General features: G+C 39.6%; 2 protein-coding genes across 5 annotated transcripts; one reads left to right on the top strand and one right to left on the bottom strand.

Annotated features, from left to right (window-relative positions):
• Window positions 1-1,277: 1,277 nt before the first annotated feature.
• On the bottom strand, window positions 1,278-10,218 carry htr3b (5-hydroxytryptamine (serotonin) receptor 3B). The gene is made up of 10 exons (XM_076271977.1): window positions 10,182-10,218; window positions 9,323-9,489; window positions 8,759-8,803; window positions 8,364-8,473; window positions 4,761-4,930; window positions 3,456-3,613; window positions 2,695-2,905; window positions 2,017-2,226; window positions 1,686-1,791; window positions 1,278-1,437 (listed from the first exon to the last, which is right to left on the bottom strand). Exons 1-10 carry the CDS (start codon window positions 10,216-10,218, stop codon window positions 1,278-1,280), a joined length of 1,374 nt encoding a protein of 457 aa, XP_076128092.1.
• A 5,105-nt stretch (window positions 10,219-15,323) lies between these two features.
• On the top strand, window positions 15,324-20,023 carry cdca4 (cell division cycle associated 4). Of its 4 annotated transcripts, none has more exons than XM_076272449.1 (3): window positions 15,324-15,439; window positions 16,650-16,674; window positions 18,044-20,023. In XM_076272449.1, the coding sequence occupies exon 3, from the start codon at window positions 18,048-18,050 to the stop codon at window positions 18,972-18,974; it is 927 nt and encodes a 308-aa protein (XP_076128564.1). In that variant the 5' UTR covers window positions 15,324-15,439; window positions 16,650-16,674; window positions 18,044-18,047; the 3' UTR covers window positions 18,975-20,023. The 4 variants fall into 4 exon arrangements, with proteins under 4 accessions (XP_076128564.1, XP_076128563.1, XP_076128565.1 ...); XM_076272448.1 differs by having other exon boundaries at window positions 18,041-20,023; XM_076272450.1 differs by lacking the exon at window positions 16,650-16,674.
• The last annotated feature ends 1,952 nt before the right edge of the window (window positions 20,024-21,975 follow it).

The following is a 21,975-nucleotide window of genomic DNA, read 5'->3' as shown; positions in this document are numbered from 1 at the left end:
TGCCTGTGATTTGGAAACAACTTGTTTATTTTGAGGGCAGCAATGCCAGGGCAGGGTGTGTAATGTATCTGTAAATGGATGAGACCGTGACACATGATACTCCATAATGTGTAATTAGACATGGTCTGAAAGACAGCAGACTGACAGATAGGCCGATAACATACTAGTAGAATGTCATAGGCTTCCTCTCTTGGGCAGCAAGGAATACAATGAAAAACTTGGTTTATTCACCATCTAAAACTAGTAATGTAGTAACTGTAGTTTCAGGATCCTATGAAAATAATTAAATTACTATTCAATTATTAGTTTATAACATCACAGAGAGCTGTAGTGAACAGACAGAAAACAGCAAATAAGAGACATTTTAGTGGGAGATACATTCACTCATACCAGGTATTTGCGCACAAAAGCAGTTCCATTTACTGCATTAACTAATAATACTTAAACTCAAACAGTCTGAACGAAAATCATATAAACTGCCCCCCCCCCATACAGAAATTGCTGTATACATTGCTTTTAATTTGGGGTATAATTTCTATGATTTGGTTAACAATTACTTCCTATACAAATTGTCGTAATTGACTTGTTTTCAAAAGTACTTTGTGTAATCAATATGACAGATATGTCTTATTATAATCATTACACAAAACATAATGTGAAGCTGATCATCTTTAAAATTAGTTAAGCCTTAGAACAGGGGTGTCAAACTCATATAAAGCAGCTGGCCAGATTTGTTGAAATGAGACCCTGTGTGAGGGCCGTCATTGTCATGATAAGGTCATTATCTTCTTCTGTGTGGGAATTAGATCACTACACCCACTTATGAGTACACAAGGCATATAGGTTTATCTGCTGTGTGCTGCTGTCATATGACTGCTCTTTCTCTCCATGTCAGTCTTTCTCTTTTTCCAGTATAGAGAGTATATGGCTTCGCCAACATCATGTAATATATTTTTTTCTTTCCTGTATCTTCCTTCCTGAGGATGTTTTTTGTAGTGCTAGGTTTAATTAATTGTTCATCATAGATAGATATCATAGATATATTGCTTATTACACATAGTCCATGACAACTAGTTGTGAATATCTACTTCATCCCCTTCCAACCCAAAACATCTGGGGGGTCCGTATGAAATCTGCTGGCGGGCCGAATGTGGCCTCCAGGCCTTATGTTTGACACCCCTGCCTTAGAGTGTGGCTTATTAAAATGAATTCCAGTGTTTCTGAGGTCCACCAGAGACTTCTAGAAAGTCAAAAAACAAAAACAAACCCCCCATAGGTCAGACGGCACTCCAGCTGCCCCAGAGGGAGAGCAGGGTGGTGCAGTAAGCCAGCATCACCAGCAGGTAGAGTCGGAACAGGAACCGGTCCACTTTATAGCAGAGAGCCAGCCAGTCTGTCTGGGCAGCGCCGTCATCCTCCACCTGCTGCAGGGAGGACCTAAAAATAAAGTTTTACTAATAAAAGTCTTTAATATACACAGGGACAATGACGGGCCCCAGTAGAAATTTATAGATGACATTTATAGAAGACATGAAACAAAAGGTTTTATACAATATTTCTTTGTCTTTGCGATGTTAGGACAATGAATCAACTAAATGCAGGGAATAATCTATGGTGAATGCTAAATAATGGGCCAATACCATGTTTCATATGTCATGATAAATAAATATTTTTTGTGATTCTACCTGATAGTGGTCAGTTGGTACAGGAGTCTCTCCAGCCGTGGTGAACTCATAGCGGGTTCACTCAGGGAGACGAGATCATCCTCTGATGGAAGGTCATACTCATAACCTGAAATTACGTAGTCCTGTCAGATTCTACATTAATACATACAGAACCAATTAAAATAGATAAATATAAATAAAATAAAAAAAAACATGTATAATTAAATGTATACACCATTACTTACATGCTAACTTACCTGAAATTGATTTTGGATGTACTGAATCAGAGTTGAACATCATACTGTATGTCTATTATATTAGTTTGTGCTACATGATTTGCAAAAGTTCATACCACTGTTCTGGTCCATTTCATCTAGTGTCCGTACAGAAGTGAACATGCTCTCCCCGAAGCTTTGGCTTGAGGAGCCGTACTTGTCCAGCAGGCAGGCAGAGATGGACATCTCCTTCACCTCCTTCTCACTGTGGTGAAGCAGCTTCACCACCAAAATGGACTTAGCCAAACTCAGAACCAGAAGAGCCATGCACACCGCAAAGAAGACCCCTGCAACCAGACAAATGTTCCTTCCCCACTGAGTGATCAACAAAACCATCACCTAGAGTATTAAGTCAGAAACAGTTCTCTGATTTAGCAACTCGTATCATTAAAGGAAAACTTTTTCACATAGATCTCTGTTTATCGTGGTCACCAAGTACTGTCAGTATGAAAAAAAAATCATGCCCCCAGAGTGTAGCACTGTAGCTGCCCCTAGAGTGTAGCAACGTAGGTGCCTTGCTGCTCTAGCTGTTGGCTTGCCGTTTTGTTTTTTCATACTGACAATACTCGGTGACCTCGAGAAACAGAGATCGATGTAAAACAGTCGCTGGAATTCTCCTTCAATAGAGAAAAGAGGGAACTGTCAGTGAGTATAGTCTAATCTGAAGATGCATGGGCAAACAAACAACAAATAAACAAACAAAAACAAATACCGGTAGTGAAACAAACACAAACACATGTGTTGTCTTCTCTCACCAATGAGGGGAGTGGTGACTGCTGTTGCAGGGATCTCATCCATCAGGTTGACTCTGAACACCGTGTAGCCCAGGAGGATGCTGACTTTAAAGGAGATGCGTGTGCCTGTGTTGGGAGGCAGGTAGAAGCTGATGACATCCACCACCATGAGGAAGATGCTGGGGAGAAGCAGACCCACCACGTACAGCAGCGGGCGCCGCCGGATCAGCACCTAATGAAGACAAAGAAGGAAGAGAGGAAAATCAAATGAGCTTGTAATTAATTAAAAATACAATACATTTAAGGGCAACCATTTATATGCATTTTACATATCATAATGGAAGTGCAATTGACATGTGAAGAAAATCTAGGCAATATGAATTTAAATGTCTTGCTAATGTGGGGAGGGCCAGTGATTATGTATGGTTTCTGAGGTGCTAAGTGGATGAGAGTTGTAGACTCTCCTAGATCCATCGCAGCTGAAGCTGGTACCCGTTTTACAGCTGGGTGGACTGAGACAATGCAGATGAAGTGCCTTGTCAAAGGGCACAACATACATCAAGTGACCATCTGGAATTCAAATTGGCAACATTCCAGTTGCCAGCAAGTCCCTTAGACCGCCGAGCAGTGTGTTCTGCTACAATATGAGTTTAGAACGCGCTGAAATTACTTGCTCAGTGTACACTCCATAAATTATATAATTATTTATGTTTTGTAATAATTGCTATGAGTACTGTGGTGATGGTTATACTACACATTTTAAAATGGACACTGGCACTCGCATTGAACTGAATGTGGGCATAGTCTTGGTCGTCGACATGTAGTCTCCAGTATCGTGATGGCACAGACAGCAGCTCCCATTCTCCATCATTCATGAACCCTCGCTTGTCACTGGCAATATCTTCGGGGTTACGCCAAAAGGCCAGGTCAACCTCTTTCACTGGTGGAGAGAGAGACCACAAGCATTGGGAAGTAAACAAGTAAATGATGAGATTTATATTAAATACATTATATTATATTAATTACATTTATGGCGGGGCTTAGTTTGTTGGTTGCCTCCGGGATGCAGAGCTAGAGTTTAGTAGGGTATAAGTATATATACTCTTTTGATCCCGTGAGGGAAATTTGGTCTCTGCATTTATCCCAATCCGTGAATTAGTGAAACACACTCAGCACACAGTGAGCTGCCTGCAACAACAGCGGTGCTCGGGGAGCAGTGAGGGGTTAGGTGCCTTGCTCAAGAGCACTTCAGCCGGCAACCCTCCGATTACAAGTCCGAAGCGCTAACCAGTAGGCCACGGCGACAGAAGCAGGGAAGAAGCTTCCTCTGAACCTGCTGGTTCGGATGCGGAGAGACCTGTAACACCTCCTGGAGGGGCGTGAGGTGAACAGTCTGTGGTTGGGGTATATATATCATATAAAGACAGTGCACATTTCTGTGTGCTAGTCGATATGTAAAAATGATAAAATGAACAATAGATACATATACTTTTGTGGAATTACATTCTATGACAGAAATTGAAGATAAGAAAGAATAAGTTATAAGCTAATAAGAAATTGAAATAAGAGGTTAATAATACGGTAATTAAAATTAGCAACTAGCAAAATCAGCATATGTTTAAATCAACCACCAATGTATGTGTCAGAGTGCTATCTGGACATCATTATGATTCTGCATTAACATGTAAGTGTTTGACATCTCAAAGCCGTAACAACTTTTTTGTGGCCGGCTGCGAAGCCCAGATTTGATCAGTGAGTGTTTTTCTGAGAAATGAATAAAGGTTCTTTGCTTTCTTTTGAACAAAAATAGCAGTTGTCCCTGGGCCATGCTGTCAGGCCCACACCTTGTGACAAGAACTTCTGATTGTGTTTGCATCCTGCATGCAACATATGAAAAAAGGACCCTTTATTTTGTGGCAGAACATTGCCTTGAGCTACTTTACCATATTCTACTCCAGCTAACTTCTACAGGGTAAGATTGTGATTTCAAAAACAACAAAACGTGTGTGTGTGTGTGTGTGTGTGTCTGTGTGTGTCTGTGTGTGTGTGTGTCTGTGTGTGTGTGTGCATGCGCATCCACATCTCACCAGAGTGCAGCCAGCTACGGAACGTTAAGGAGCAGTTTTGCTTGTCAAAGGGAAAAGCATAGATTTGCAAATCACAAGCAGCAACCACTTGGATAGGTTTGTAGTTCTTCACCGTTCCTGAGGAGTTGACGTAGACATAAGGAACTCCAGAAGCTGGACTGACATCCACACTAAAAGAAGGCAAGACACATGACATCATTATCAGTTTATTACAGTGCATGAAAATGCACTGTTCTGTTATCCGAAGTCTTCTTCTTCTTCTTCTTCTTCTTCTACTGTTCTTCCTAGGCAACTTCTTATTATTATTCCGCTTACCACTTTTTCCGTACGCAATTTCTCTTGAACAGTTTAACTTAGAAACTTCGTTCAAACTTTGTAACGTAGGTCTTCAAACAGATCGGGTTGCTATGTCTTTTCAACTTTAAAACTTTTATACTTTTTAAACTATTAAAGAAAAACTTTTTAAAAATCCCCATAGACTTAACATTGCCGATTATGACATCATAATACGGCCATTAAGCAATTAGAATCCTATGGCAGGTGTTCAGGCCACCTGCAGCCTCAGGCTTTAAGCATACAATCTGGGTCAATTAAGACTACACAACCTATTCAACTGTTTCCTCTGCCCAAAACTGTTTCAAAATAAAAGTCCTCACTACAATAATCCACTGTTAAACAATGTAACCCATTAAACTACTGAACTTTTTACATTCAACTTTTAAACGGTCTACTTTTAAACTATCATTAAACTATCTATCTATTAAACTAGCTGTCTATCAACAACTTTTAAACTATCTACATTCAACTTTTAAACTTTTAAACTATATACATTCAACTTTTAAACAGTCTACTTTTAAACTATTATTAAACTATCTATTAAACTAGGCTGACACCAGACATAATTTCACTGCATTTCTTACTTCCAGTAACTATATGCATGTGACAAAAAACTTCCTTGTATCCTTGTATCCTTATAAACTAGCTGTCTATCAACAACTTTTAACTTGTCATCAACTATGTCAACACTTGTCATCAACTATAACTCCTACCCACTGTAGCTAGTTAGCATGGTTAACATAGTTAGCATGTTAGCATTGCTAACATTGTTAGCATTTTTAGCAAAACTGCTAAAAATGATTAGCTAGGTTAGCTAAGTCACATGGTTAGCATAGTTAACATGTTAGCATTGTTAACATGCTAGTTAGCATAGTTAGCATAACAACTAAAAATGATTAGCTAGGTTAGCTAAGTCACATCAAAGATTCTATAGTCAACTAAGATAAATCATAAGACGATTCACCAATGGAACGAAATGGCACTAGTTCCGGACTCCTAAATAGGCGTGTCAAAACATAAACTTTTCTCTGAATAAGCAATAATAACATATACATATAATTTTGTATACTATTTTATAGTCATTGTTTGTGTGTGATGCCAAAGAAACACTCTTTCGGACACGGAATGAATAATTTCATTTTGCCCCGTTAACTGAGCTAGCTAGCTAGCTAGCTAACGTTAGCACAGTAAACGGAAAGTGAATGGGAATGTTCGCTAGCTAGCTAGCAGCTAAGAACTTTGGTTAAACTTATATATTGTTGCAAACAAACCTGAAATAACATATGTTCAGCAACTTTGTGGTAGTCTAGTACTAGTTCTAGCAAAAAATATGTTAGGTTAGTTTATCAACCATCTCTGAGTCTAGAGCCTCTGAGAACAGGTGGCTGTGCACCAGAGCTTTGAGGAGACAGTGACAGATCACGAACAAAGCTATTTTTGTCTTTATTTGTTTTGTTGGAAAAAACAATTTCAATGTCGGAATGTTAGGGAGACATGTGGCTTCTAGAAAATGGGTTCAAAACTTACATCGCTGAATGTAGGGCTAAGGGATTGGTCATATTCCGTGAAAATGTTCATTTCTCCCATAGGAATACATAGACACTGGACCTCCCGCTAGACTCCTAAATGGGCGTGACAGCTTCGAACCCCACGTCACAATGTGCCAGAATTTATGAATCGTCTCGCTTTATCAACCGTCTCTGGTCACATGGTTAGCATAGTTAGCATGTTAGCATTATTAGCGTGTTAGTTAGCATAGTTAGCATAACTACTAAAAATGATTAGCTAGGTTAGCTAAGTCACATGGTTAGCATAGTTAGCATGTTAGCATTGTTAACATGATAGTTAGCATAGTTAACATAACTACTAAAATGATTAGCTAGGTTAGCTAAGTCACATGGTCAACATAGTTAGCATGTTAACATTGTTAGCATGCTAGTTAGCATAGTTAGCATAACTACTAAAAATGATAAGCTAGGTTAGCTAAGTCACATGGTTAACATAGTTAGCATGTTAGCATTGCTAGTATAGTTAGCATGTTTAGCAAAACTGTTAGAAAACTTTAGCTAAGTTAGCTAAGTAGCATGGTTAGCATGTTAGCATTGCTAGCACTGCTATAAAACATTAGCTAAGTAGCATGGTTAGCATAGTTAAAAATCTTAGCATAACTGCTAGCAAACATTAGAGCCATTCCAACTTTCAGTTATCGTCAAATATCTACCTATACACAGCCATTAAACTATTTGAATATCAACATTCATTAAACTTCCAGTCTGTCAACAACTTTTAAACTATTTACCTTCAACCTTTAAACGGTCTACTTTTAAACTATCATTAAATATGATAGTAGTAGTATATAGTAATCTCTGTATTATCTGTTTTAACTATACATTATATTTTACATCACAACTTTAGCATTTTCATGCACTGGTAATTCCTTGGAATTGCATTTCTAGTTATTCTTCCCACCAAATTTCTGCGTCTAATTCAGCTTCAACCGTTTAACGTAGAAACAGACTTAACATGGGCTGATGACATCATAATGGGCTAATTAACTTGATTTGCACCTGTATCAACTTCCAGCTGCTCAACTAGGACCCATCAAAGGGCCAGTTAAACTGTTTGCACCTGTATCAACTGCTTTTTGCTCGACTAGGCCAACTCTCTCTGTGTCTCTCCATTCTACAAGGATATAAGGCACATTCCATCCAACTTTCTATCTATTCATCCTCGTCAAACCATTGAATAATCCACCCATTAAACTATCCACCAACATCCATTAAACAATCTGCCTATCAACATCCATTCAACTTTCTGTCTATCAACATCCATTCAACTTTCTGTCTATCAACATCCATTACACTATCTAAATTCAACTTTTAAACTATATACTCTGTCTCAGGCTTTAACATACAATCTGGCTCTCTTAAGACTACAGATTCTGTTCCTATTTCCTCTGCCCACAACTGTTTCAAAGTAAATGTCCTCACTACAATAATTCACTATTAAATAATTTAACTATTTAAACTACTCAACTATTTAACTGTTCAGACATTTCAACTGTCAGTTGTTATCAACTATGACTCCTGCCAACTGTTTCCAAATAAAAGTTTGTTTTGCATTTTATGTTAATATACAGTATGTTTATATTTTCATGCACTGGTAATTTCCTCGAAATTACATTTTCTAGTTTACAACAATATCCGTTTAATCCAATCCGTTCAAGATACAAAGTAGTGGTGACATTTATTGATCACTGATTCATACAATTCTGTGATGATGACGTCTGGTACCCAAATAGCATCAGAAGAGAGTGATATTTCATTTATGTCATCAAACTCCTCTGGATCCCACACAAGGAATTCATCTATCCAAATCTGAAACAGAAAGAGAAAAATACAACGCATTCCATTCTGCATTCAATTGTGATACTGACTCAAATCAGAAATGTCATTATGAGAAGATCATTCATTTGGTTACAGTCGGACGCCTAAACAGCAAACCAATATGGTGGAGCAGAGTGAAAAATAGGTGGACCCCTGTACAAATCTTTACATTTATAAAAAATAAAATAAATAAATAATCTATGTTTCAGAATCACTTGAGTGACTTTGATTTCACTGAATGTTGTCTGTAATAAGACACACTAACTTGATACTTACTTGCCGATACCAGATACTTGTTGTTACCTTCTGATTCTGTCCATCCTGAAGAAAGTATGACATCATTAACATCTCACAACAACAGAGAAAATCAATCCACAAGAAGTATTATATTGATAGTGCTACAAGTCAGAGAAACATGTAAATACAGACTCAACACTGGTAAATTGAATAGATGCAAAAACGGCAAACGTCAAACACCATACATAAATATTGATATTTCTAGCACTATAAATGCCAACACTATACCACATAAAAATAGTGAGATAAAGCAAAAGTTGTGAAATAAAGTACAAATGGAAAATATCCAAACAGAGACAGTCTAAAATATCAGAGAATCTATAAAACTACTTAAAACAGGGAAATAATCTATCTTTAATCTCTGTTTTGCTCTCAGCAAAAAGGGATAGAAACAATTCAACAATGTCATTTAACGTTTCACGCCTTCTTATTGAGAGTAAATTCTGATCTATTAAACACAGTTTTGCGTATAGGACTGGAAAGCAGTGGCGAATACAAAGAGAATATATGAGAGAACAATAAAAACAAGTTTTTAAGTTTTACCACATCCAGGATGGACTGAATGATGAAATCTATGTAAATCACAGTGGGCTCAGTCCAGTTGACAACAGGCCGCACACCACTGTCATACCGCCGCAGGAGCATCCTGTTGAGCTGATTCAGAGTGGACCTCTTTGGTTTGTCCAGGGCAAGCTCCACGACCGGTGCTACTCAACAACAGCAGTTCATCAGAGAAAGAAATGAAAGACAAAGATGGAAAAAAAATATTATGAGAAAGTTGTTTCAAATTCATTGAATATTTCACTCTCCAGCAATAAGGTCATTAAAGGCAGTTGATTTTCAATTTGTAATCACAAATCGTAATTAACCCAAATAAAAACACCTGCAGCTGTTGAGAGATCTATAACTTTGATCTTCCTCATCTGAGAATTCTGAACTGTTGTCAGTCTATTAAATTCTTCATCAACGGTCAGGAGTTTGACATCAGCAATTATACAGCTATTAATTATTTGATAGGTGATGCCCTCCAATTGATAAACAGCTCTGTAGAAAACATTGTCAAGGTTATTTGAATGTGGAAAATAAACAAACTTTCTTTTAGACTAACTGATAAATGAAGAAAGCAATAGAAAGAAAATAACACAATAATCAAATTCAATGATTACAATGATTACATAAAATCATATCACTTTTGGAGTGACCAAATCACTTGCTAAACCATTTCATTCCCCTCCTGCTTTATCAAGAGTCGTTACTTCCTGTTTATGGCTTTGTTTTATTTTATTAACAAATATTTGTTTTGATACAAGTTTGTAAATTCCCAAATTAAAAGTTCTTCTTTATTAATAAGTAAGTATAGAAGTAATTCCAGCATTTTGACAATCCCAAACTTGGCGCTTACCTGAAAGCAGAAGAAAAACCCAGATGACAGCAGACATGATGTACTGAGCACACCGTTGTTCTCAAATCCAATCACAGGTAAATGCCGATCCAATCACAGGTAAATGCAATTTGATGGCTGGTGTCAGTTCAGACGTGATGACCCATACCCTTGATTAGTTTCTCCTAAAAGAAACAAAGAAGTTTGTGAAGATTCTCCCTATTCCATATACAGACCATTCAGAACACATGCCAGCACCTTATCTGCAAGCAATGCCTGACCAAGTCATGCTGGGTAAACTCATCTCTGTTGAGTTGATGAGTGGATCAGTCCATGTATCATCACAACAGTGATCTATTTCATTTTGACTGAGGTCTGTTAGTGGAGGCTCACATTTCCAAAGGCTGAACGCTAAATTCCATCTGGATTGATTATAATTGCATTAAAGCTCAGATAAGCTCTCACATTGGGAAGAAGGGGGCTCTATTTCATATTTTGCATCCTGCCTTGTTTACCCATAATTCAGTTTGCAAAGTAGTTTGATATACTGAGTCAATGGTTGACATAAAATACTAAGCTTGGTTCATAACTGAGACAAAGTGGCAGTCTATGCACCTGAGAAAACATTCTTTGGTCCTTACATCCACAAAATGATCAAAATGGTTCAAATATGTTGTTTTTCCAAATTGAGATAGACACATACATTCATGTGGACAGGTGAACAGTTGACTAAATTGATCTTAACAGGAAGTTAAGGACTCAGTATTGACAATTGGCTAAGGCTTTCAGGGGCGTCGGACTGAATGTAAAAAACAGTACTGATTATAGTGCCCCAAGGGGAGGGAGGGCCCTTAAAAAGTCTGAACATTTTATTATATTTATTATGGGGGCCCATTAGGACTGCCTATAGGGCCCAGGACTTTGTACTACACTCCTGAAGGCTTTGGCGATGTTTGGTATCTCAGGATCTTTCTTCTGTTCCTCCCACTGAGAACGGAAGGTCTTCTGTCTCCTCCTGAGTCACAGTCATCATACAGGTGGGTCTCAAAAAATTAGAATATTGTGGAAAAGTTAATTTCCACCCCTAATTTAGTTCAAAAAGTGGATCTTTTATATATTCTAGATATAAAGTTAAATATTTCAAGCCATTTTTTGTTGTAATTTTGATGATTACGGCTTACAGGTCATGAAAACCAAAAATGAGTATCTCAAATTATAATTTATTATAATAATTCTCAATTATAGTAATTCTCAAGCAACAAGGATGACAGCAGCCTTGAGAGAATTGTCAAGCAAAGTCGATTCAAAAACTTGGGGGAACTTCACAAGGAATGGACTGAGGCTGGAGTCTGCATGAAAAGCCACCATGCACAGTCGTGTCAAGAAAATGGAGTACAAGTGGCATATTTCTAAGTGTCAAGCCACTCCTAAATCAGAGGCAGGCCTGGTAAGAGCGTCTTACCTGGGCTAAGAAGAGACAGAACTGAACCGTTGCTCAGTGGTCCAAACTCCTCTTTTCACATGGAAACAGAATTTGCATTTCCTTTGGATATTAGGGTGCAATCCATGTCACAGGAGTCTGGAGGAAGAGTGGAGAGGCACAGAATCCAAGTTGCTTGAAGTCCAGTTGATGTTTCCACAGTCAGTGATGATTTGGGTTGCCATGTCATTTGCTGGTGTTGGTCCACTGTGTTTTATCAAGCCCAGAGTTAATGCAGATTTTAGTGCACTTCATGCTTCTATCTGCTGACAAGCTTTATGTAGATCCTGATTTCCTTTTCCAGCAGGACTCGGCACCTGCCCACAGTGGCAAAACTGCTAGTAACTGATTTGCTTGCCATGGTATTCCTGTGCTTAATTGGCCAGACAACTCGTCTGACCTGAACCCCATAGAGAATCTATATGATTTATTGTCAAGAGAAAAATGAGAGACACCAGACCAGACCCAACAATACAGCTTCCATAACACCTCAGCAGTGCCACAGCTGATTGCCTCCACGCCACGTTGATGCAGTAATTTGTGCAAAAGCAGCCAGAACAAGTATTGAGTGTATACATTAACTATTTTAGATTACTCAAATTAGTCAGATTAGTTCATTTCTTTTCTTTTCCACGATATTCTAATTTTTTGAGACCCACCTGTAAATGGAAACATCATACAATGTTATTATAGTGACATCATCTGGTGAAGTGGTGTCATTGCTGTAGACAGAGCCAAAACATTGTACTGACCTTCAGCCCTGGATGGGTGCCCTACATTTCCCTATACACAAGAAAAAGGAGGAATATACCAACTCATAAAATATTTGGTGGCTGAAATTCAGTGTTTATATCATAACTGACTGACATCAGTTGAGCTGTTGCAGGATATGCTCCAGCTTTAAGTGTAATGTAAGTGCAAACCAGCCATTTGGGCTTTAAAGTATTAATCATTATATATGTAATGTTTTTGATTATTCATATAGAGAGACCCAACCTATGTTATCGCTGGTAATACTGGTCAAATTGTTAATAACTACATAAATACTTAATTGTATGTTAGTGTGCAATTCTGACGAAAGGTTATTTGAGTTCAAAGTCAAATGACACCCCTCATTCCATTTACAGAAACAGAACTGTGTATGAACACCAGAGAGAGCTGAGGCCTGTGGCACAAAGATGATACGTGAAAGTAAAAGTATCATCTGGACATAACTCATGATGGGAAAATAAGGTCAATGGCTTAAAGATCTAAAGGGCTTTTCTTGAATTTCCCCTAGGGATCAATAAAGTATCTATCTATCTATCTTTTAAATATTGAGCCAATGGCTTTAGGATACGTGAGAGGCATTGGCCATATGGGTTAAGTAGATTGTAGCAGCACTGATTGTACATTATATTGCTGTAAATATTTCTATCTCCACATGACTCCACAGTAAATCAGTGATCCCTGCACCTCACTGTCAGTAGCCTACATACATCATGTGTTAGATACTACTCTATACCACTAGGTGGAGAAATAACTCACTGGTCTGTGCTTCCTCTTTATCACTTGGAAATGGATTTGTGGAAGAAGCAGATCACGGTGGAAAGTGATCTCTTAATGTGATGTCTCAAAATATATAGATTGTGTCTTGATTTTTCTCCACGTTCAACCTGCAGTGCTTCAGCCGCTGTCCTGAAAAGGACTCAGACCGCACATGGCAGATAAACCAACAGATTCATGAAGAGCAAGCCATGCAGGGAAGACATGATGTTGCTGCAGCTTACTCAGAAGTAGGCCAGAGCAGAAAAGGGCAGCATGGGCTGATTCATTTCCTCATGTGTTTGCGTTATGAGTCACTGTGTTTGGCTGCACGTAACACACTGAGGTAGCACTAATCACAACCTTACAAATAAGCACTCACCAACAAGAGCAGCTTGTTAAACGTGTTTGGCCAGATCTTCTCAAGCTATGCAACATACAGAGCGATACTATGAACCTACTCTTGTTTTCTGTGCCTTCACTGTAATGTCAATAGTGAGGTATTAGATTTTGTTATTACTATAATGTGATTAACCAACATAGAAGAAACAGCCCAAAGGCAACCATTTTGACTTGCCCTGATAGCGGCCTTCATGGCAGAAACGTGTGTACGCTAAGTAGGCTACTGTTAAAGGCTTTTATCTTCTTATGAATTTTATCATTTGTTTTGGACATTTTCAGCCCTTTATTACATAAATTCTTTTGAAACTATCTCTTAGCTGTTCTGTATGGACATTTTCATATTCTTTATTCAAGCGACCAATAATGAAAATGTTGTACATGTTGTAAAGGTGTCTGGTTGCTGTTAAAGATTAAAAAATGAAATGTTCACCTACATAATCTTCATTTTCCCAGTATCTGTCGTTATTCCCTGACTACTATTAGAAGAAAATCTTGTGGTTTCAACTGTCACAAGCTCTCATCTGATGGGTTGAAAGTTCCAGAATGTCCACATTTCTACACCCAGCCCATTTCCCTTTTGTTTATTGTAAGAGTATTTTTTTAAACCTGATGAGGGTGTGGAGAATGGGAAACTGTCTAATAAAAGACAATTTTGCATTAGAAGCTTAAGTGGATGATGACACTTTTATCTTCATAAGTCAGCAATGATTTTTATCTATGATTGTAATCAAACTTACAGCGTGTGCTAGTTTAATTTCTTCCTTTCTTTTGTCACAAAAAGTTTCACTATATGTGTCTTGGAATTAGCAACTTCGTCTACACAAAATGTTGACAGGGGAACATTTCATTATTTTCCCTAGTCGCTTTCTATACCTGTCCTCCGCTTGTGACCTGGCCATGTTCAATAGCACTAACATACATATCATCTACCCTTTTAAAGGTTCAGTACCATCCTTGTCAAGAGATAGTCTGTGATCAAGAGATGTCAACTGATCTAGTGAGAAAGTTTTCCAAACAATCAATCAAGCTAATTGACTTAATTCAGGAAACAACAGTTGGTTATAAAGACCTAGGCTATATTGGTAGGCCATTGTTGACAGATTAAAACAGTGATAGTCACTTAAGGTGATTAATAGACAGTGTAGCACTTGAATATCACATGATGACTCAGTTTTTCATTGTGCGGTAGGCCCATTGATGAATTTCAATACAGTAAGTTTTGACTTATTTACTTGTTAAAGTATTAGCTTACATGTCTGACATGGGAAGGATTACTCAAAATGAAGGATGTCCACAATGTAGGCCTTACTGCTGTGATTGTTGCCAATGATCAGTGATCTTACAAAATATGACTTGTGGAAATAGATGGGTTATTAGGCGAGGGTGGCCAAGGGTGGGCTACAAATAGGCCTAACAACCAGAAAAAAGGGGAAAAAAGAATTATATATATATATATAAACCTTTTGTTTGTCCCATTCATTTGGGAAATAGCCTAGGCCTAATGTAGGCTACAGCCTAAAAAGGCTAATAAGTGTGATTTCGCTTTTGTGTTTGGCTCAAGTCAAAACAGAATAATAGAGAACGTGTTACAGACCTATTTAGATAAGCTTATCTCTAACGGGCTCATATTAGAATCTTCTGTTTTTCACCGTGGCTTTTGTTCGCTTTTCCCCGACTCAAGCCCTGTCGATCAAGTTGCTTGTGTCCGCCCACATCACCCTTTCGCTGTGCCGCAGCTGGCCGTCCAGCAGCCGAACTACTCTCTACAATCAGTGTCGGGGAAAGCCAAGAGAGCAGCTCCTTCCACCGTCTTTCACTCTACACACGCAAGAAGTCTATGAGTCTCTACGTTGAAGAGTAAAAACCCACGAAGGTATGTTGAACATATGCTATTGTTTGTTAAGCAATTCATTGATCGGGGTATTTTAAGAATACTTTATTTGCCATTTTAGAAAATAAAAGCCCCCTTGAGCTATAAGTAAATGCGCGGTTGATTTCGAACGCAAGCGTAGCAGCTATTTGCGGAAGTGCTTGATTATTTCTATCAACCTATAATTACTTCTCCGCCGGAGCATGAAAAACAGTCTCCTGTCTTTTGCACCCGGTCAGTCTAGAGAACCTTCTGGTGGTTGATGACACTGTGATTTTTTTTACCACATATCTTTGAAATACATTTTGGGAAGAAGTTGTTATGAAGGCAGACCGACTAGGAAATTCAAAATGGCCACCATCATTGTCGTCCCAGCTGCTACATGCTTGCTGTTCAATGACTGCCTGTGCAGCGAAACAACTACTTGCTCTTCAGTCCTCTCCAGTCTGGGGCACTGGGTGTTAGAGTGCGTCTGATAGCTGTGTTTTTGCGCGTTTTTTCAAAAACGGGAAATATGGAAAATCAACTCTAATAGAAAACGTGATTTCTTTCTTAGTTGCATTTGTTTCAGTGGAGAATGTTAGCCGGTAGCACAGCGCCCGTGACCACGTCAGTACGGTGGGGGAGGGTAAAAAATGCCTGTCTGGGTGGAGCTAGTCTACTGGCAAGCGAATGTCTTGGCGAAAGTGTTTGTGTAACGTTGTTTGTTTTTGCAATGCTGTCGCTTTAATGGGAGCCCCCAGTTTAAAACCATCAGAGGTGGGAATTTTAAATTGTTGAACATGTCTGAGACAGTCTGCCTTGCTACACGTCAGCACCAGCTACACAAAAGGCAGGTCGTAGCTTTTACACAATCAGAAATTCGAAAACAAGTTAGGCATTGTAGACTTTGGTTGTATTGTACGTAGCATTTAAACAAATGATGGAAATCTGTGTATTTAGTTTAATTTCAGTTCATTTAAAAAATTTTTAACTTCGTGTAGGAATGACTTTGCTCTTATTTGCTATGCATATCTCTTCCTCTAATGTGAAATGCAACGTGTTATTTATGGTTTGATAGATTGCATTGGAATAAATAACTCAAACTGTCCCAACATAGATAGCTGTGATGCTATGGGCTTTATATCTTTTCAAGAAGTATAATGGCTGAAGTCATAGCTTTGCAATGGAATTACTGTCAGCTTGCATTCTGGTCTCTGTCTACTCTCTACAGTTCTGGGATGTCACTGGTTGGTCAGGTAGGCCAAATGTCCACCTTTCAGTTTAACCATGATTTAGCCTTTTTCCCATCCCCCCCCCCCCCCCCCCATGCCCCACACATCTTCAATGTTTGGCCAGGTTTAACATTCATTTTACTGGGATCCCAGTCACATTTTTGTGGTCTCTCGAAGAAATCATCTCCATTGAATGGAATCACACCCCACACCAGATTACGGACTGATTTATGGTCTTTCAGAATGCATTGATGTTCTGTGTTTGGTGTTTCTGTATGCCTGCAACTAATGGGTTTGTTGGTTTGGCAAATATAAGGGTGTGCTTGCACATTCTGAAAGAATACATTTCCTATTCAGCTCAGTAAGAGGGATGCCATTTTATTGTTGCTTAGTGCTTTTTTCCTCATCCAAAATTAAATTAGATCTGATTAGAAGTCTCCCCACCCCAACATACACAGATACATAAGCCACACATTGAAGTAAACTCAGTCATGTAAATGTAGCCTACTCCATGGTCAAAGCCTAATATTTACACTAGTCTGTAATACATAGTTTGGCCTGTCATTTGTACTTCCTTGCTTTAGCTGACTATGTCCTCTTGCCCTGGTTGGCTGCTCATCACCACTGGAGGCAAGTAGCCTTCAGCCTTCATTTCGACTCTAGATGTAGCCTCTCAGCTGGGTACTATTAGCCACTTTACTAGTGGTTTGCTTGTTTGTCATATTACTTTCTGGTATGTATGTGTGTGTCTGTGTGTGTGTGTATGTGTGTGCGTGTTCTTCAGCTCAATTCTAATGCTTGCGGTGGGAGTTGGGTCAGAATGATCTCTTGTGGAACACACTGCTTGTTTTATTTATTATTTTTGTAAATTTGACTAACCTTTGTGCAGTTTGTGTTGAAAGTGTCAAGCATCATGTGAGTTTGTGTACAGATAAGTATGTGTAAGACCATGCCAAATATGTTAGATAAAATAGGTATTTGACATGGCATGTCACTATTCATTACTTTGTGTCTCATATGTATCACATTTTTGAAACCTTACAGGTGGTTGCAGGACTAGTATTTTTTACCTTTTGTATATATGTATAGGCCTAATACATGTGTGTGTTCTGTTAATATTCAGGCATAGTTCAAAATAGAATGCTATTAAAGCAAAATGTCATGAATAGAGGCTGCTATGCCATTATATGCTATTATACGTATTTGTAGAAAACATTATTAGAGACAAATAATTACATTGAATTATTGTAGCTATTGGGATTATATAAACCAGAATATGTTACCATCCAATTTGGTTTGGTACAGTATTTCATATTGTCTACACCTGAGAAATTATCAAATGCAGGCTTGCTGAAATTAACCTCTCTCCTCTGTTTCTCCTTCATCTCAGCAGAGCCATGTTCTCCAAAGGCACCAAGCGCAAGTTTCCAGATGGTGGAGAGGAGCTGCCCGAGGAGGGCCTTCCGAGCTCCAATGAAGAGCTTGCCTCCGCGTCCTACAGCCTGCAGAGGCAGTCCCTGTTGGACATGTCCCTCATCAAGCTGCAGCTGTGCCACATGCTGGTGGAGCCCAACCTGTGCCGCTCCGTCCTCATCGCCAACACCGTGCGGCAGATCCAGGAGGAGATGACCCACGACGGCAGCTGGCAGACAGCCGCCATGATGGAGGCCATCGCTGCAGCCGGCAGCGGATGTTCGGGTGCCGGCGGCCCACCGGAGCGCCTGGTGGCCACCGAGGTGCTCTGTCGGCCGGGGAGGGAGATGACCGGGGGCTCCGATGCTGAGCCCAAGCTGTTTTCGGTTATGGGGTATGATGGGTGCCGTGAAGAGGAGGTAGTGGCGGTGGAGGAGGACTCGATCTGCTCAGAGGCGGCCTCGAACGTGTGCCTGTCTGGCAGCATGGGGCACTGTTGGGAGAGGGGAGTTCTGAGGGGTGAACGGGAGCTTGACTCGAGGCTGGGGGCTCCTGACGAGGATGTGGATGTGGAAGAGGAGGATGAGGAGGAAGAAGATAATGACCTGGAGGGGTGCAGGGACGAAGGGGAGGCAAAAGCCACGAGGCAGGTCTTCGGCACGTTTGAGATCAAGAACAGCCACCCGGGTCCCGAGTCTGCCCTGGAAGAGTTGTTTTCGGATGTGGATCCGTCCTACTACGACCTGGACACCGTGCTCACTGGCATGCAGGCTGCTCCTAAGATCGGCCCCTATGACCTTTTGGACAGTCTCAGCCAGTCGCACTCACCCTCATCTTTAGGATCAGCTGCAAACTGTCGGTCCGACCTCAACGAGCTAGACCACATAATGGAGATCATTGTGGGCTCCTAGGTCAAAGTACCTCAGAGACTCTTACTCCCCATTTGCCTTTTTATGTCTCCTATGGTAGGCCAGTGGAATGAGACACACAGTTAGGGAAAAGGACTTTCTACCCTGGTGTTAGTGTGACTTTTATGAGCTGACCATTGCATACTTAATGTATGTTTTTAAAAGGAGTCTGTTTCCTTTCATCCTTCTTTTGTGTCTGTCTTGTTTTAATTTATTCCTGTAAAAATTACACTACAAGAATGGAGAATAGAACAAGATATATACAATTCTGTAAAGTTTTTGTCATATTTTCATAAAAAAAAAAGAAATTGATTGAAATATGTATGTAAATATATATATATTTTTACAACAGATACATCTTGGGAACTGTTACTGTACATTGTTTATGATATTGCACAGTGTAATGTGCCATGGACTGATGTCTTCCAAATCCAAACGCTGATGAAGCATTGGCTGATGCAGAGTTCATTAATGTTAACATACATTTATCTCACAACCCTGTTTCTGTCCACTTTGGTGCTTGCAGCACCATGTACAGTGTTGCTCAATATCACTTTGTCTGAGGTCACAGGATTGCCTTATCTCCTATCTTGCCACAACTTTTTGTTTGCCGTTAGAAGTTAAATGATATATTTGACTATAGAAATGAAGAATCATGGCAACAAGCCTGTTTTATATGAATTACTTTTAATTTATTTTATTTATTCACATCAAATATGTCAGGTGATTATTGGTCAAGTTGAATCCAACAGTTTCTCTTTGACTTTGGTGAACTTGCTGACTTTTTAGTGTGAAACAGCATTTCTCAAATTTCTATGCATCAAGTGTCCATATACACTTTCTATGCATCAAGTGTTCTACTACAACTTTTCACACAGTATTTAAATGGTTTTTACGTCGGGTCAGAAATGGCATAAGTTATTGTTTATGAACGCAAATGCAAACCCAGAGACAAATGGTATCTATGTAATAATAGAGTAGACTAGAACCATTTTATATAAATATCGTAGCGTTTTTTTTTTTATAACATTTCTAATAAAAGGTACAAATGATGTAAGGTGTGTGTTGTTTTCCTTTAGCCTACCATTTTAGAGGTCCAATACTTTTTCTTTACAGATTCATAATTGCAAAACGTTCGTCAACTGCAGAACACAAAAAGGGCACGTTACCCCACTGTTCATTGAGCTTCACTGGCTTCCCACCGCATCAAATTCAAGTCGCTAATGCTTTACATACAAAGTGATTGTTGGATCTGCACCCTCTTAGTGCTCTCATAGACCCAATACCAAAGTCCGGACTCACAGACTTTGCTGCGCATTCTCACTAAATTCGCAAGGTCTTGGGGCTGTCCTAATGATGCATTTTACAGGGTATGAGGGTTTGAGTACATACTTACTGAGCCCTTTCCGTGAGTCTGCATCAGCGCAGACTTCACCAAAAAGAATTACCCACAGTTCAAAGCTTTGTGACGTTTACCGCAATTACAAAGGTAAACAAGAGCACGGCCCACTGATCTGTGTTTATAGATCAGTGGCACGACCACGGAATGTGTCAGCAACATCTTTGTTATTAAACGTTGCCAAAGTTAAGTGATCTCGTGAAGTGCTGTCCCAATCCCATTTATACCTATCTGAGCCCATGTGGCTTCACACACTCACTCACTTAGCACCTAAGGTCAGTTAAGTCTGAGTCTTTAGTCCTTAGTCCTCAGAGCTCACTCTAGGATTCAGCCATAAAGGTTTATGTTACCCCTCGCCCTCAGCCACTGCGGTCCCCAATCCCAAGGCAATCCAGACTTTTTTCATCTGTGGTCCCCTGATGGTGGAACGATCTGCCAAGCTCCATCAGAGCAGGGGCATCCCTCTCTATCTTCAAAAAACTCTTTCAAGAATATCTCCTCTGATAGTGCTCCTGACAACCTCACACACCTAATATACACTTACCACACACTCCCCTCTTCCCTCCTCCTATTCAATTTCCTCTCTTCTCTATCTTCTCTTCTACCACTTCTCCATACTTCTACTAGCACTTAATATGTAGGCAGTCTTATGCTTGTATTGACAGATACAGTGATAAACTCCTAGCTATATTCTCCTCTGCACTGTGGTTCAACGTTATTCTAACGCTGTAGCCCTAGTTTAACAGTTTCAATACTTAAATGTTATAGCCTAAATGTTATTCCATTGCAGACATTTTGGACAAATGCGTCCGCCAAACTAATAAATGTAAGTGTAACACAACATGATGGTTGTGAGCAGGGGCGTAGCACAAGATCCTGGGCTCCTACATAGGCAGTCCTGATGGGGCCCCCCCATGTTCCTCCTTTTATTAAAATAAAATATATTCCAGACTTTTCTAGGGCCCCCTCTCCCCTTGGCCCCTATAATCAGTAGTGGTTTTACCCCCAGTCCTATGCCTCTGGTTGTGAGAGCAACATTTTAAGACCACGACAAGGCAGTCTATGGAGTTCTACGCTGACGCACAACTGGAAATGGTTCTCGACGGGGAAGAGGCGACGACGTAGCTACGGCGTTGATTCGCTAGGGACCCATATGCCATATGGGTAAAGCACACATTTCTATTCTTGTATTTCTTTATTGTATCCGAAATACAGTTATATTTTCATTTTCTTCATTACCCATTTGGAGTTGCATTGGAGCGCATAAGAATGCTGTTCTGGTATTGGCTGCAAGCGTAGACGTCACTCAAAAAGTAACGTCACAGTTTAAATCCCAGTTGCTCATGCCGTGCGCTCGCTGCACGAAGACAGGAAAAGAAAATCAGTCTAGTTGCAGTTGAAACTCACACAATACAGGGAAACTGCATTTTTCAATTATACAATACATATTTGAACATGAAATGATGTTAAAAAAAAACTCATATTTGTCTTTCACAGTCACAGTATTCTCACACGTTTCTGGTCTCTGCTCTACCATGCCCTAGTAGAGTTTTTCTACAGCATTTCTCCTGGTCACGTTTTTGGTCTGCGAGCGCGTACATAGAA

Source organism: Alosa pseudoharengus, unplaced genomic scaffold (genome assembly GCF_046254945.1).
Source record: "Alosa pseudoharengus isolate Yale_2024_CS ecotype anadromous, Long Island Sound unplaced genomic scaffold, YU_APseudo_1.1 YU_APseudo_1.1_scf_7, whole genome shotgun sequence".
NCBI classification, from domain to species: domain Eukaryota; kingdom Metazoa; phylum Chordata; class Actinopteri; order Clupeiformes; family Clupeidae; genus Alosa; species Alosa pseudoharengus.
The sequence above is the reverse complement of the archived record's forward strand: the minus strand, read 5'-3'. Positions and strand labels throughout refer to the sequence as shown.